General features: G+C 37.1%; 1 protein-coding gene across 1 annotated transcript in view; it reads left to right on the forward strand.

Moving 5' to 3' along the window:
- The window catches only part of ALCAM (activated leukocyte cell adhesion molecule), a 185,830-nt gene that overhangs the window by 151,222 nt on the left and 21,275 nt on the right, over positions 1-13,333 (forward strand). The window contains exons 10-12 of the mRNA XM_060770681.2: positions 2,369-2,504; positions 2,879-3,006; positions 10,935-11,067. Of these exons, the coding sequence (XP_060626664.2) occupies positions 2,369-2,504; positions 2,879-3,006; positions 10,935-11,067 (397 nt within the window). The remainder of the gene's footprint in view (positions 1-2,368; positions 2,505-2,878; positions 3,007-10,934; positions 11,068-13,333) is intronic.

A 13,333-nucleotide genomic window follows, 5' to 3' on the forward strand; every position in this document is an offset into this window, starting at 1 on the left:
CCTGACCTTCGATCGTTTTAGTTAACCTCCTCTGGACACCTTCCAGCTTGTCAATATCTCTTTTAAACTTTTGTGCCCAGAATTGGACACAGTATTCCAGGTGAGGTCTTACCAAAGCAGAATAGAGAGACATCATGACTTCCCTTGATCCAGACACTATGCTACTTTTAATGCAGCCCAAAATCCCATTGGCTTTTTTATCTGCTGCATCACATTGTTGGCTCATGTTCAACTTGTTATCAGTGAAGACTCCAAGATATTTTTCACATGGATTATTGTTGAGCCAGGCATCATCCTTCCTGTATCCTTTTGCATTCTTTTTTTTTCTTTTTCTTTTTTGCTTATCACACTAGAGCAGTGGTTCTTAACCTGTGGGCCACGGACCACCAGTGGACTGTGAGGACAAAAATCTGGTCCACAAGCCTCCTTCCTCTTCACATATTTATTTTATTTTATTTTATTTCCTCTCCTTTCATGCCGCCTGCCACTCCTTCCCTGTCGCTGACAATGGCATATGTTCTGTCTCAGAAACTAGAGCTGATGTGGTCTATCCAACACAATTTTCTGAATTAGCACCCCAAACTGAATCTAAAGTTGACCAAACCTGATTCGTAACCCTTTTGGTACTAATGTTGGAGAGGGGTCATGGTCAACGTGTCCCTGGTCAAAAAAGGGTTGGTAACCACTGCACTAGAGCATGGATCCACTTTAAACCTAGTTTATGCCTCCTGCAGAATTCTTGGGCTTGTAGTTTTGGAGGGGGCTTTAAACTGCTCAGCCAGACAAGTCCTAGGCCTCACTTAACTACAAACCCCAGAATCCTGCAGGAAGCAGAAACCAGATTTAAAGTGGATCCATGCTCTGGTGTGATGAGGCTGCTTGTGTAGCATCTTAAATTTCTCCTTGATGAAATATATCTTTTTAGTTTTGGCCAACTCTCTTAGGTCGTTTTGAATTCTGATCCTGTCTTCTGGAGCATTAGCTAGCCTTCTTAATTTGGTGTCATCTGCAAACTTGATGAGTTTGCCCTCTAAATCTTCATCTAAGTCATTAATAAAGATGTTGAACAGAACTGGGCCCAGGACCGAACCCTGCAGCACCCCACTAATCACTTCTTTCCAGGATGAAGAGACACCATTGGTGAGCACCTTTTGGGTTTGGTTGCTTAACCAATTACTTTACACATCTCTTATTTTTCTTCTTGTTGTTGACACTGTTTGCAGTTGTGCTTTCAGTATTTCATTTTTAAGAAACTCCCATTAATTTAATTCCTTTCTCTTTTAGTATTCCTGTCCATGAATCAAGCTCAGTATTTCTTTAAATTTCCTGAAGACAGCTCTCCTAAAGTCTGGAATGCACGTTTGATTTCTCTTAGTTTCCTCTGTATCATAAACTCCAGGAACACATGGTCACTGTCACCTAAGGAGCCCACCACTTCCACTCCATTTACCAGATCCTCATTGTTGGCTAGGATCAGGTCCAGAATAGCCTCTTGTTGCCTCTTCTGCCTTCAGGACAATAAAATTGTCTGCAAGGCAAATGAGGAATTTGTTGTACTTTGTACTTTTGGCAGTGCTTGTTTTGCTCTGTGCCTTAGCAACTTGTCAGGAAATTATCTTGGTTTGGAGGCAGCAATCACAGAACAAACTTGCAACTTCATTACATTGGGGCTTTTGTCCCATCCTATGCTTCCAGGATGGAGCCCACCAGAGCCCATCATATGACATGGGCTCCATCCTGGCTTCATCTTGGCAGCATTGTAGGATGAAGCTCTGACAACATGGATGGCTACCAGTGTTCTCTTTACCTAAGCAGGGAGCAACACTTGGAGAAGGTGGGGAGCAATGGAAGTAGGCTATGCAGAGCATTTAATGCCAGTTTCCCCCATTGCCCAATGGATTCCCTTGCTGTCTCCTGGCTTAAGGACCTCCATGTGATGAGGCCCCTAGAGGGGAAATGTGGCTAGCTAACAGTGAAAATTCTAGAAGATGACAGCTTGATGATTACAATGTTATTCTAAACTGCATTTTTGTTATTTTAGCACTACCTCCTGCTTTTTTTTTTAAAAAAATGAGTTCTTTGGAGTTTGGAATTTGAACCTTGTTAGGGAGAGTGAGTAAATGGCAGTAGTTGGTGAGGTCAAAGCCCAAACCTAAGTCCAACTATTCTTAAAAAAATTCTTAAACACCTTCTTAAAATGGTGAAGGTGTTTTATTTTTATATAGCATTACATATTAAATATGACTTTATTTGGGAATCAAAGATCCTTCTAGTGTTTACATAGTTGGGCTAAAAGTGTGCATTTTTGATATGTCCTATTTAGTTTCCTCTGATTAATCATCCCATTTAATTTCCTTTGCTTTATCAGGACAATACCAGAATGCGCTCCAGTCCATCTTTTTCAAGTTTACAGTACCAAGATGCTGGAAATTACATCTGTGAAACTACTTTGCAGGAGGTTGAAGGATTAAAGAAAAGGCAAATACTTACACTGATAGTACAAGGTAATATTCATACCAAGCATTATATAATTTTATTGAGTATAGTTCCTATTTTTGTTCAAAATGCCAGCATAGAAACTGGAGGTCCACCTAAGCCTAACCAAGAATAAAATCTTGTGTTTGACAAAGATTTCAGGGAATCGTTATTGTACAGTTCAAACATTTTATCTATTGGTCTTTCTTACATTAGATATGAATATTTAGCAGCACAATCCTATGTGTATTAAGAATTAAAAGTTCAGTAGACTTTATTATATAATTTTTGCATAAATGATTACACCCTATATGCATGTTTTGAATTATATTGTTTTAAAATTCCCTACAGATGTCATAGTGAATACAAATTAAATTACTTTTATCAATTTTTATTTTTAAAGGAAAACCTCAGATCAAAATGACAAAGAAAACGAGCACAGATGGATCATACAAAACTATATCGTGTCATGTGGAGGGATTTCCCAAACCAGCAGTACAATGGACTAGCAGTGGAGGTGTCATAAATAAAGCAAGTAATTTTCTCATTACTGTTTCCATATTGATTTAAATTGCAATAAAAAAAATCACAGAGAGGAAGTCAATCCAGCATTTTTTTCCATTTATAAACCTTGGTTATGATATGTTATCTATAACCGATCGTGTTAGACAATTCCTTTAAAAATAATTTTAAAGTACTTTGAAATCGGCAAGTATTTATTCATGGAGATCAAAGTATTTTTTTTTTACTAAAAAGACATTACAGAATAATTGGATATAATATAATTTTTAGATAAACATAATGAGAGACGTGCAGATTTTCTAGAAAAAGCATTTGATCCTTTGGACTGGATTTTCTTATTTGCTGTGGTTACTAACCCTACCTAGATTAGGGAGATATATGATCAACAAGCAGCAAAAACAGTAGCAAATGGAGAATTGACAAACAAGTACAAGATACAGAAAGGGTCCAGACAAGGATGCCAGCTATTCTTTTTAACATTTGAGGTCACTTTGAGGGCGATTAGAAATGAAGAGAAAAGTAAAGGCATGAAGAAAAAGAAAACTGATGTAATGATATTTCTTGAAGAGCTGGAACATTATCAAGCAACAAGAAGAAAAAACATAAAAACATAAAATGGGAATTACATTGTCAAATAAAAATTTGTTGCTGTTTCAAGACAGTTAGGAAAAAACTGGAGGGGGATTTGGAGAAATGGAATACATTTGAGATTGTCTTTACTGGGAAGTATGTCGACAATCAAAATTAAGGGTTTTTTTTTTCAGAGATCTTGTTTCTTTTTCGGACAATACTGTGGTTTGTTTGCTTGTTTGACCAATGACACACTACTCAAACACTGGTAAAAAGACCTGGCTGGGCAGAAGCCATGTATAATGTACCAATCCTTCAAATGTGAATGGGGAGGTTCTAGGCTTCCCAGAGCTGAACCTGTACTACAGAAGGACACGATCTAATTTCAGTATTGAACATGACTAGCAACATTTAAAGTACATAAAAAAACCTCTGTAGCTTTGAATTCAAATGTGGAATTTGAGGTCAAAATTTGCACAGATGATGAGCAGTTTGGGAAAATATAAGCATAGTTCCTGAAGATAGAGATAGAACATATCAAGTGAAGGAATGTATGATATGGATCAAAAACCTTTGAGTTCAAAATTTGGAAATAATGTGAACTAGTGGACTTTAAAAAATTACTGTCTTTTGATTTGTACAAATTATGTACAGATAATACCTAACCCCAGAAATACTTTTAAAATGTCTTATGAAGTTCAATGGATTATGTTGGAACTTTTTCAATGGATTATGTTGGCAGGCACTTTTTCCCCATATGTGGTGGTCCTGCAAAGAAGCACAAATAAGCATTGGAAATGAATTTGGACATCAATGCAAGATATCTTTAAAAAAGAATCCATCTAATTCAGAAACTGTTATTGTTGGGATTTGCAAATGGCCAAATTAAAGGGCTATACATTATAGAATTTTAGGAATAAGATTGTTTTATGCTCAAAACTGGAAAAATACAGATCTACTAGCAAAAAGAAGAATGGATTATAAAAATCTTTGTAATGGTAAAAATTGATAAACTATATTAAAGAAAAAAAATCAGTGAATAATTTTCATTGAAACAATCAGGGCCAGGTAATCACCTCGCAACAAAGGATTCCCCCTGGCAGTAAGCAGCCAGACCTTGAAGCTGCAAGTCCATTAAATGCTGATCAAGGTGGCTAATTGCAACATCCACACTTGCCTCAAACAGACAAGAGTTCTTTCTCCCACCCTGGACATTCCACAGATAAATAAACTCCACTTTGCCTAGTTTCTAACAGACCTCACAACCTCTGAGGATGCCTGCCATAGATTTATTTATTTATTTATTTATTTATTAATGCGCTTGTATACCGCTAATATCTCAGCCTAAATCGGCGACTCATTGCGGTTTACAACACTTAAAAAACAACAATATTCAGTTTAAAAGCATAAAACACATATACAATACAAATTATTGGGTCACCAATAACCATCCAATGCATCTCGTAACTGGAGTCGCAATCCAAATTCATCGTCCCATGATTACCAGTCCTTTAGTCATCATAATTCGTTGCAACGAATTAACCAAATGCTTGTTTAAACATCCATGTCTTCAATCTTTTCCGAAACACCATCAGCGAGGGGGCTGATCTTACCTCTATGGGGAGGGTGTTCCAAAGCCGAGGGGCCACCACAGAAAAGGCCCTGTCTCTCGTTCCCGCCAGCCGCACTTGTGAAGCCGGCGGGATAGAGAGCACGGACTCCCCAGAAGATCTTAGGGTCCTGGTGGGCTGATAGGTTGAGATACGTTCGGATAGATAAGTTGGGCCAGAACCGTTTAGGGCTTTAAAGGCCAACGCCAGCACTTTGAATTGAGCCCGGTAGCAGATTGGCAGCCAGTGGAGCTGGTGCAGCAGAGGAGTTGTATGCTCCCTGCGCCCCGCTCCTGTTAGTATCATGGCTGCCGCCCGTTGGACTAATTGGAGCTTCCGGGCTGTCTTCAAAGGCAACCCCACGTAGAGAGCGTTGCAGTAGTCAAGACGGGATGTAACCAGAGCGTGGACTACCGTGGCCAAGTCAGACTTCCCAAGGTACGGTCGCAGTTGGCGCACAAGTTTTAACTGTGCGAATGCTCCCCTGGTCACCGCCGAAACCTGGGGTTCCAGGCTCAGCGATGAGTCCAGGATCACACCCAAACTGCAAACCTGCGTCTTCAGGGGGAGTGCGACCCCGTCTAACACAGGCTGTAACCCTATACCCTGTTCGGCCTTGCAACTAACCAGGAGTACCTCTGTCTTGTCTGGATTCAATTTCAATTTGTTCGCCCCCATCCAGACCATCACAGCGGCCAAGCACCGGTTCAGGACCTCGACAGCCTCCTTAGTGGATGAAATGTCAAGAGACTCCCAGGATAACTCCCAGGATAACTCTTTAAAAGTGAAAAAATAGAAATAGAGCAAGAAAAATTACTTCAGAAACAAATGGACTACTACTTAAGATTCAGAAATATTCAAGAAGAGAAACAGGAGGATATTGAGCAATTGATGACTAATTTGATCGCAAAATGTCTAGAATGTGAAGAAGATGAATTGGAGATGGAGTTAGACCAAGTGTATCGAGTATCTTCATTTTATTCAAGGAAAAACAAGACACCACGAGATGTGATAGTCCAATTCACACGCAAAAAAACTAGAGATGATGTGTTATATAGAAGTAACAAAAACCCAATTTACTATAAAGAGACCAAGATTGCAGTTTTGAAAGAATATCCACAAGCGACACTGAGCAGAAGAAGAAAATACTACTTCCTTACAGATGAACTTAAGAAAAGATCCATCAGATTTCGATGGGAAAGAATTGAAGGCATTATGGTAACATATAAAGAAGAAAGATATTGGTTGACAACGGAGCAGAAAGCCAAGGCCTTTTATGAGAATCTAATGAAGGAATCAGGAGAGGAAAAATCTGGAGAAAGAAAGGGAGACAAAAAGGCATTGACACCGGGAAGCGGGAATGGCAATGGCAAAGAGAAGAAGAAACCAAGAATTGAGACCCCAGAAGAGTATAGACGATTCAGTAAAAGTCAAGGGAGTAGTGCACTAATGTCAGAAGACTTAGGAGAGGGAGCTTACGGACCGGATGTGACCACGCAAGGTTTTGCGGAATTGAATCTTGGCGATGTAGGACCAGATACAGATCTACTTGGATAAATGGCGGAAAGACAAATAAAATGTTTTTCGAATAACATCAACGGTCTGAACTCACCCCAGAAACGGAAAAAAATATTTGGGAAACTACAGAAGGCAAATTTTGACATCATACTACTACAAGAAACGCATATCTGCCACAAGCATGTGGCACATTTGGAAAATAAAAGACTAGGCAAGACATTTTATTCATCATATGAAAAGAAGAAAAGAGGAGTAGTTACATATATAAAGGACAATTTGGCACCGGAATTGATATTCAAGGACGTAGAAGGAAGATGTGTCGCTGTTAGAATTCTGATGGGCACTTTGAAAATTCTTATATGTAATATATATGCACCAAATGGCCCAAAGACTAAATTCATTCAATTTCTGTCTACAAAATTGAGAGAAACAGAATTTGATGAGCTCATATTGATAGGAGATTTTAATGGAGTGATGGATAAGAAAAAGGATAAGAATAAGCCAAAAGGGAACGGAGATAGTGGGGGGCTGCTACCGCAAAAATTCTTTGATCTTCAAAGAGAATTTGATTTGGAAGACACTTGGAGAGTCAGAAATGAAAAAAAAATGGACTATACTTTTTACTCATATCGTCATCAATCATGGTCTAGGATAGACCTTGCGTGGATTACAAAAAACCTATCGACTAGAGTTGTAGAAATGGAAATACTTCCTAGGGACATTTCAGATCATTGTCCATTGGAAATAAAAATAAACCAAAGAAACTATCAAAGAAAATGGAGATTAAATGAAAATCTGATTAAGACAGAGGAAGACAAAGTACACTATAACAAAATTATCAAGGACTATTTAGAAATTAATGATATTGAAGAGACAAAAGTACAAGTAACATGGGATGCGCTGAAAGCTGTGTTAAGAGGATGCCTTATACAACATGGAGCTAGGAAAAATAAAGAGAGGAATAGACAAATGAAGGAAGTGATGAACAAAATCGAATGTAAGGAGATTGAACTAAAAAAAAAACCGGACAGTAAAAAATTGAATAAAGAATTAGTAAGACTTAAACAGGAGAAATCTCGCTTGGAGACGAAGAAGCATGCAAGAGAGCTCAAATTTTTGAAACAACAAACGTTTGAGAATGCGAATAGATCTGGGAAATGGTTGGCAAGACAAGTTCGTAAGAAGAAACAGGCCACACAGATAACAAAAATAACTGATGGTGATAGAATATTTACGACGGACAAGGAAATTATGGAAGAATTTAAAAAATATTATAGTAAATTATATACTAGTGATGGAATAAAGAAAGAGGAAATTACTGAATATATAAGTCAACTGAAATTACAAAAAATTTCAGAAGAAGTACGGGAAAAGTTGAATAAAGAGATCACGGAAGAGGAGATAGATAAAGCAGTGAGTAAAATGGATCCGGATAAAGCCCCAGGCCCAGATGGATTTACAGCTGGATTCTATAAATCAATGAAGAGAATGGTCTTACCAATATTGAAAAGGGTTTTAAACGAGGCACTACTACATCAAAAAATTCCAGAATCTTGGAACCAAGCGGAAATAGTAATGATCCATAAGGAAGGTTCAACATCAGATGATATTAAAAATTATAGACCTATCTCCTTATTGAATGTAGACTATAAAATATTCACGAATATTTTGGCGACAAGATTAAAAGAATTTTTGACAGATTGGATAGGGGAGGATCAAACAGGGTTCCTCCCAGGAAGATATATGAAGGATAATGTACGGACAGTCCTGGACCTGATAGAATACTTTGAAGCGAACCACCAGAAGGAAGTTGCAATACTATCAATCGATGCAGAGAAAGCATTTGATAATCTAAATTGGGACTTCTTCAAGATCTTAATTCAAGAAATGGATATGGGGGCGAAATTTATAAATGCAATTAATGCCATTTATGAAGTACAAAGGGCGAAAATACGGATAAACGGCCAACAATCTAAGGAATTTGTAATTACGAAAGGAACAAGACAAGGATGTCCGTTATCCCCTTTGATTTTCATTATGGCCTTAGAACCGTTAATGAGGAAAATAAGAGAAGATACGAATATTAAAGGTGTAAAAGTAGGGAAATATGAATACAAGATTAAAGCCTTCGCGGACGATCTATTAGGAATTGTAGAAGACCCAACAAATAATTTGGAGAACTGGATAAAGAAACTGCATGAATTTGGAAGAGTGGCAGGCTTCAAAATTAACAAGGGGAAAACCAAAATCTTAACAAAAAATGTAAAGGTGGAACATCAGGAGAAAATAATAAAAGCTACAGGAATGGAGATCGTTAAAAAAATAAGGTATTTAGGAATTTGGATAACTGCAAAGAATGGACAACTGTTGAAAAACGTTTACGAATTAGCTTGGAGCAAGATACAGAAAGACCTTAAAAATTGGAAAACACTGAAACTATCTCTTTTAGGAAGAATAGCATTAATTAAAATGAATATATTACCAAAGTTATTGTTTTTATTTCAAAATATACCAGTAATCAGAAATCAAGTAATTTTTAAGAATTGGAATAAAGAATTGTTGAAATTTGTGTGGAATGGAAAAAGGCCTAGAATTAAATATTTAAACTTAATTGATAAAAAAACAAGGGGTGGACTAGGGTTCCCAGATCTAAAAGCATACCATGATGCATGTGCTCTCCTATGGATAAGAGATTGGATGTTGTTAGAAAATGAAAAAGGTTTGAATTTAGAAGGACATGATCTACGAGTAGGATGGCATGCCTACACGTGGTATGACAGAGAAAAAAAAGAAAAAAAATTTGGAAATCACTTCGTAAGGGCATCCTTGATAAGAGTATGGACGAAATATAAGAGTTATTTTTATAATAAAACACCCTTATGGGTGTCTCCAATGGAGGCACATCAAAGAAGATTGTTGGGATGGAGAGCGTGGTTAACATATAAAGACATTTTGATAGAGAAGACAGCGGAGATTAAATCTTATCAACATTTAAAAGAAAAAAATCTTAACTTGACATGGCTGCACTATTTACAGATGAAAGAATATATTAAGCAAGACAATAAGATAGGCTTTACTTGGGAAGAATCAACTTGGGATAAAATTTTGAACTTAAAGAAAAAAGTAATTACAGTTATCTATAACACACTCTTAAACTGGCTAACGGAATGTGAACAAGTTAAATCTTGCATGATAAAATGGGCGGAAAATATAAGAAGGCCTATACAATTTAAAGAATGGGAACAGATGTGGAACAAGAAGTTGAAATATGTGTACGCAACAGATCTAAGAGAAAATTGGATAAAAATGTTCCACAGATGGTATACCACTCCAAAGAAATTATCTTTAATGAATAAAAACTCCTCTGATAAGTGCTGGAAAGGTTGCCAACAGATCGGTACTTTTTACCATATGTGGTGGACATGCAAAGAAATAGGGAAGTATTGGTCTATGGTACATGAAGAATTACAAAAAAATTTGAAAAGAGTTTTTAAGAAGAAACCAGAATACTATTTGTTGGGCTTTACAGATCTGGATTTACAATTACAGGAAAATGAGGATAGGCTTTTTACCTACATTACGACGGCAGCCAGAATTACTCTAGCAAAAATTTGGAAACAGAATAGTATCCTTATTAAGGAAGAATGGCTTGGAAAAATCAGAGAAATAAGGGAGATGGATGAACTAACCTTCTGGTTAAAAAAAAACACTGGAAATCCGATAAAGAGAACAGATTGGACACTTTATGATAATTACGAGAAAGAAGAAAGTAATTAAGAGACCTATCTTAAAACAATGGGAATAATTTTATTTTGGAGATACAACACCTGATGAGAAGATGGAAGTCAAACCTTTTTATTTTTACTATTATATTTTTTATTTATTTTTTTATTTTTTTTATTTTCTTTTTTTATATATATATATTTTATGTTTTTTATACCCTTTTTTTTCTCTTTCTCTTTTTTAATATTATTATTGTCTCTATATTGTGTCTTTCTTTCGTACTGTTCTATCTTCTTTTGAATGTTCCCCCTCTTTCGTTGTATTTAATTAGATAACTCAATAAAAACTTATTGAAAAAAAAGTGTTATTGATTCTCCCATTTCCCGTAAATGAATAACTATATACTCAGTGTATGTATAACACTGTATTAATCTAATTGAACAAAAAACCAATGTGTGCACACACATGCAGGTAGTTGTTCTGTCCTTTCAGTAATCTTCTCAATTGTTTTTCCAGACAGAGGAGACTAAGTATGTGAATGGAAAGTTTGTTAGTAAAATCAAAATAGCACCTGAAGAAAACGTTACACTAACGTGTATTGCAGAAAATCAACTAGAAAGAACTGTAAATTCTTTGAATGTATCTGCTAGTAAGTACATTTCTTTTATTTACTTCGTATTTAATTTGTTGATCATAGCAAAATCTGTTACCATTTCTAGGCAATTTGCACACAAGTACTAAAACAGACACAACCACAGCTAAAAGGCTTTGTAATGAATTTTACAAGCAGGGAAATATTAGTGCAAACAAGTAGGTTTCCTAAAATTGTTGATCATTATAGAACATTCTGTCAAATTCTGGAAGATGCATGCCACTCCTACAAATATAAGCCAGGCCTGGGAAGTAATATATACACATTTCTCTCCCACTGCAACCAGTCTCCTAGGCATCCTAGTCTGGAGCTATTTAGGACTTTGTCTGCCACCAACAGAAGCTTGGTTATAACTTGGAAGCACATTTTCATGTGTGTTTTGTGAAACCTGTTTTAAAATGTGCAGAGCAGGACAGATTCTTGTATCATTTTCTCACCTACTTTCACATAAAATAGCCATCACTGTTCCATTTCTCTCTTGAGTGACTGTATGCTGGAATGTTTTTTACAAGTCACTTTATTATCCTCAGAGGAGAAGAGGGAGGCAAACACTTAGCAACTACCGCAACCTCTCAGAACTATGTTGCCATGGTAAATTTTGACACTTGTTCCTTTTTTGGGAAGACTCCCAGAAATGCAAATTAGACTAGCTATAACACACTTCTTGTTGTCAAGCCTCCATGCCACAGAAATCCGTAGTAACTCAAGGTTTTATCAGTGCATTAGTTTTTCATCTGCTGTTTTTTCCCCATGCTGTTTTCAAATCTATCATCATCATCATTTTAAATATTTAGTTCGGTCTTTTAACAAGTTGGCATTTCTCTTCTGTGCAAGACCATGAGAACAATCCAATAGATTTTATTTATTTATTTATTTACAGTATTTATATTCCACCCTTCTCACCCCACAGGGGACTCTGGGCAGATTACAATGTACATTTACATGGCAAACATTCAATGCCATAGACAGTCAACGTATATTGACAGACACACAGAGGCTGTTTAACATTCCAGCTTCATGAGGGTATTCTGGCCATCAAGGGAGCTGTTGCTTCACCATCCATTTGTGACACTGATGGAGTACTTCCTCATTCTTTTGCTTGCTTGCTGGAAATTTTATGGTGTCGTAAATTAGTTCAATTAGCCTCCACGCATAAGCGGTACCTAAATTTCCTACTTGACAGATGCAACTGTCTTTCAGGCTGCAAAGGTCGACAGCAAGCTACACAAATGGTCAGAAACTAGATGGAACATGGAAAGGCTAGAGAAGCCCGCTTATCCATATCCCACACCAAGCTGGCGTTATTTCTAACAATTTCCCACTCCTTGTTTGAAGTGGAAATAATGTACACATAAAGTGGCAAACCACTACACAGCCCAACTCCCCCCCTCCCAAAAAAAATTAGTATTTTTCTAATTGTCTTGGTCTTTAAGCCTGTTCCTGGGGTAATTTAGGATGTTGAGTCAGAAAATTACACGGGATAGACTCCATCAGCTCTAGTTTCTTAGATATGTTTATCATGATTTCCTGTGAGCAAGTAGATGAAGACAGTTATATGTCGTATGTTCTGGATTTCAAAAGCTAGAGTTGATAGGGGGGAAACTGGGTCTATATTTTGAATAAGCAGGTCAACTATAACCAAAATCAGGTCTATTGTATGATGCACCAAAATGTATGATGGCCAGTGCTATTAGCCTAAGGATTGAGGACACACATTCCTTTTCATCAAGATAAAGAGCACAAAGGCATGATCCAAAAGACTTTAGCTAAATCATCAGGTATTAGTGATGGAGCTCGATATTGGTAGTTTTGTTTGATGAAGTCATTTCTCAAAAACCTGCCTATTAGCACCCCAATGGAAGGGTTTCTAATACACTGCAGATTGGGGTTCCTGGAAATGAGTCTGTAGAACTCTCCCATTCATGTGGCATGTTGGGAACTGGAGCAACTTCTCAAGGTTCTGCTGTGACTCCTCGTCTTCATGTTCTCTTTGACTGGGAGAGCACTGGAGACACCAGTAACCCAATCTGGATTACCTAAGATATACTTCTGTTGGGCACTGCCAGGCTAAAAAAACAGGGTTTTAGGATTGCATTCAATCATAAATGGCAACTCAGAAAATCCCCAAAATTACAAGATCACAAGTCCATGTGCGATCTTGTAGCTACTGAATACAGGTCTTGCATCTGTATCTACACCTTCAGAAAGGCATTACAAGTAGTCCCCAAGTTACAAACAAAATATATTCTGTAGGTTTGTTCTT

This window comes from Anolis sagrei, chromosome 3, assembly GCF_037176765.1.
Source record: "Anolis sagrei isolate rAnoSag1 chromosome 3, rAnoSag1.mat, whole genome shotgun sequence".
NCBI classification, from domain to species: Eukaryota; Metazoa; Chordata; class Lepidosauria; order Squamata; family Dactyloidae; genus Anolis; species Anolis sagrei.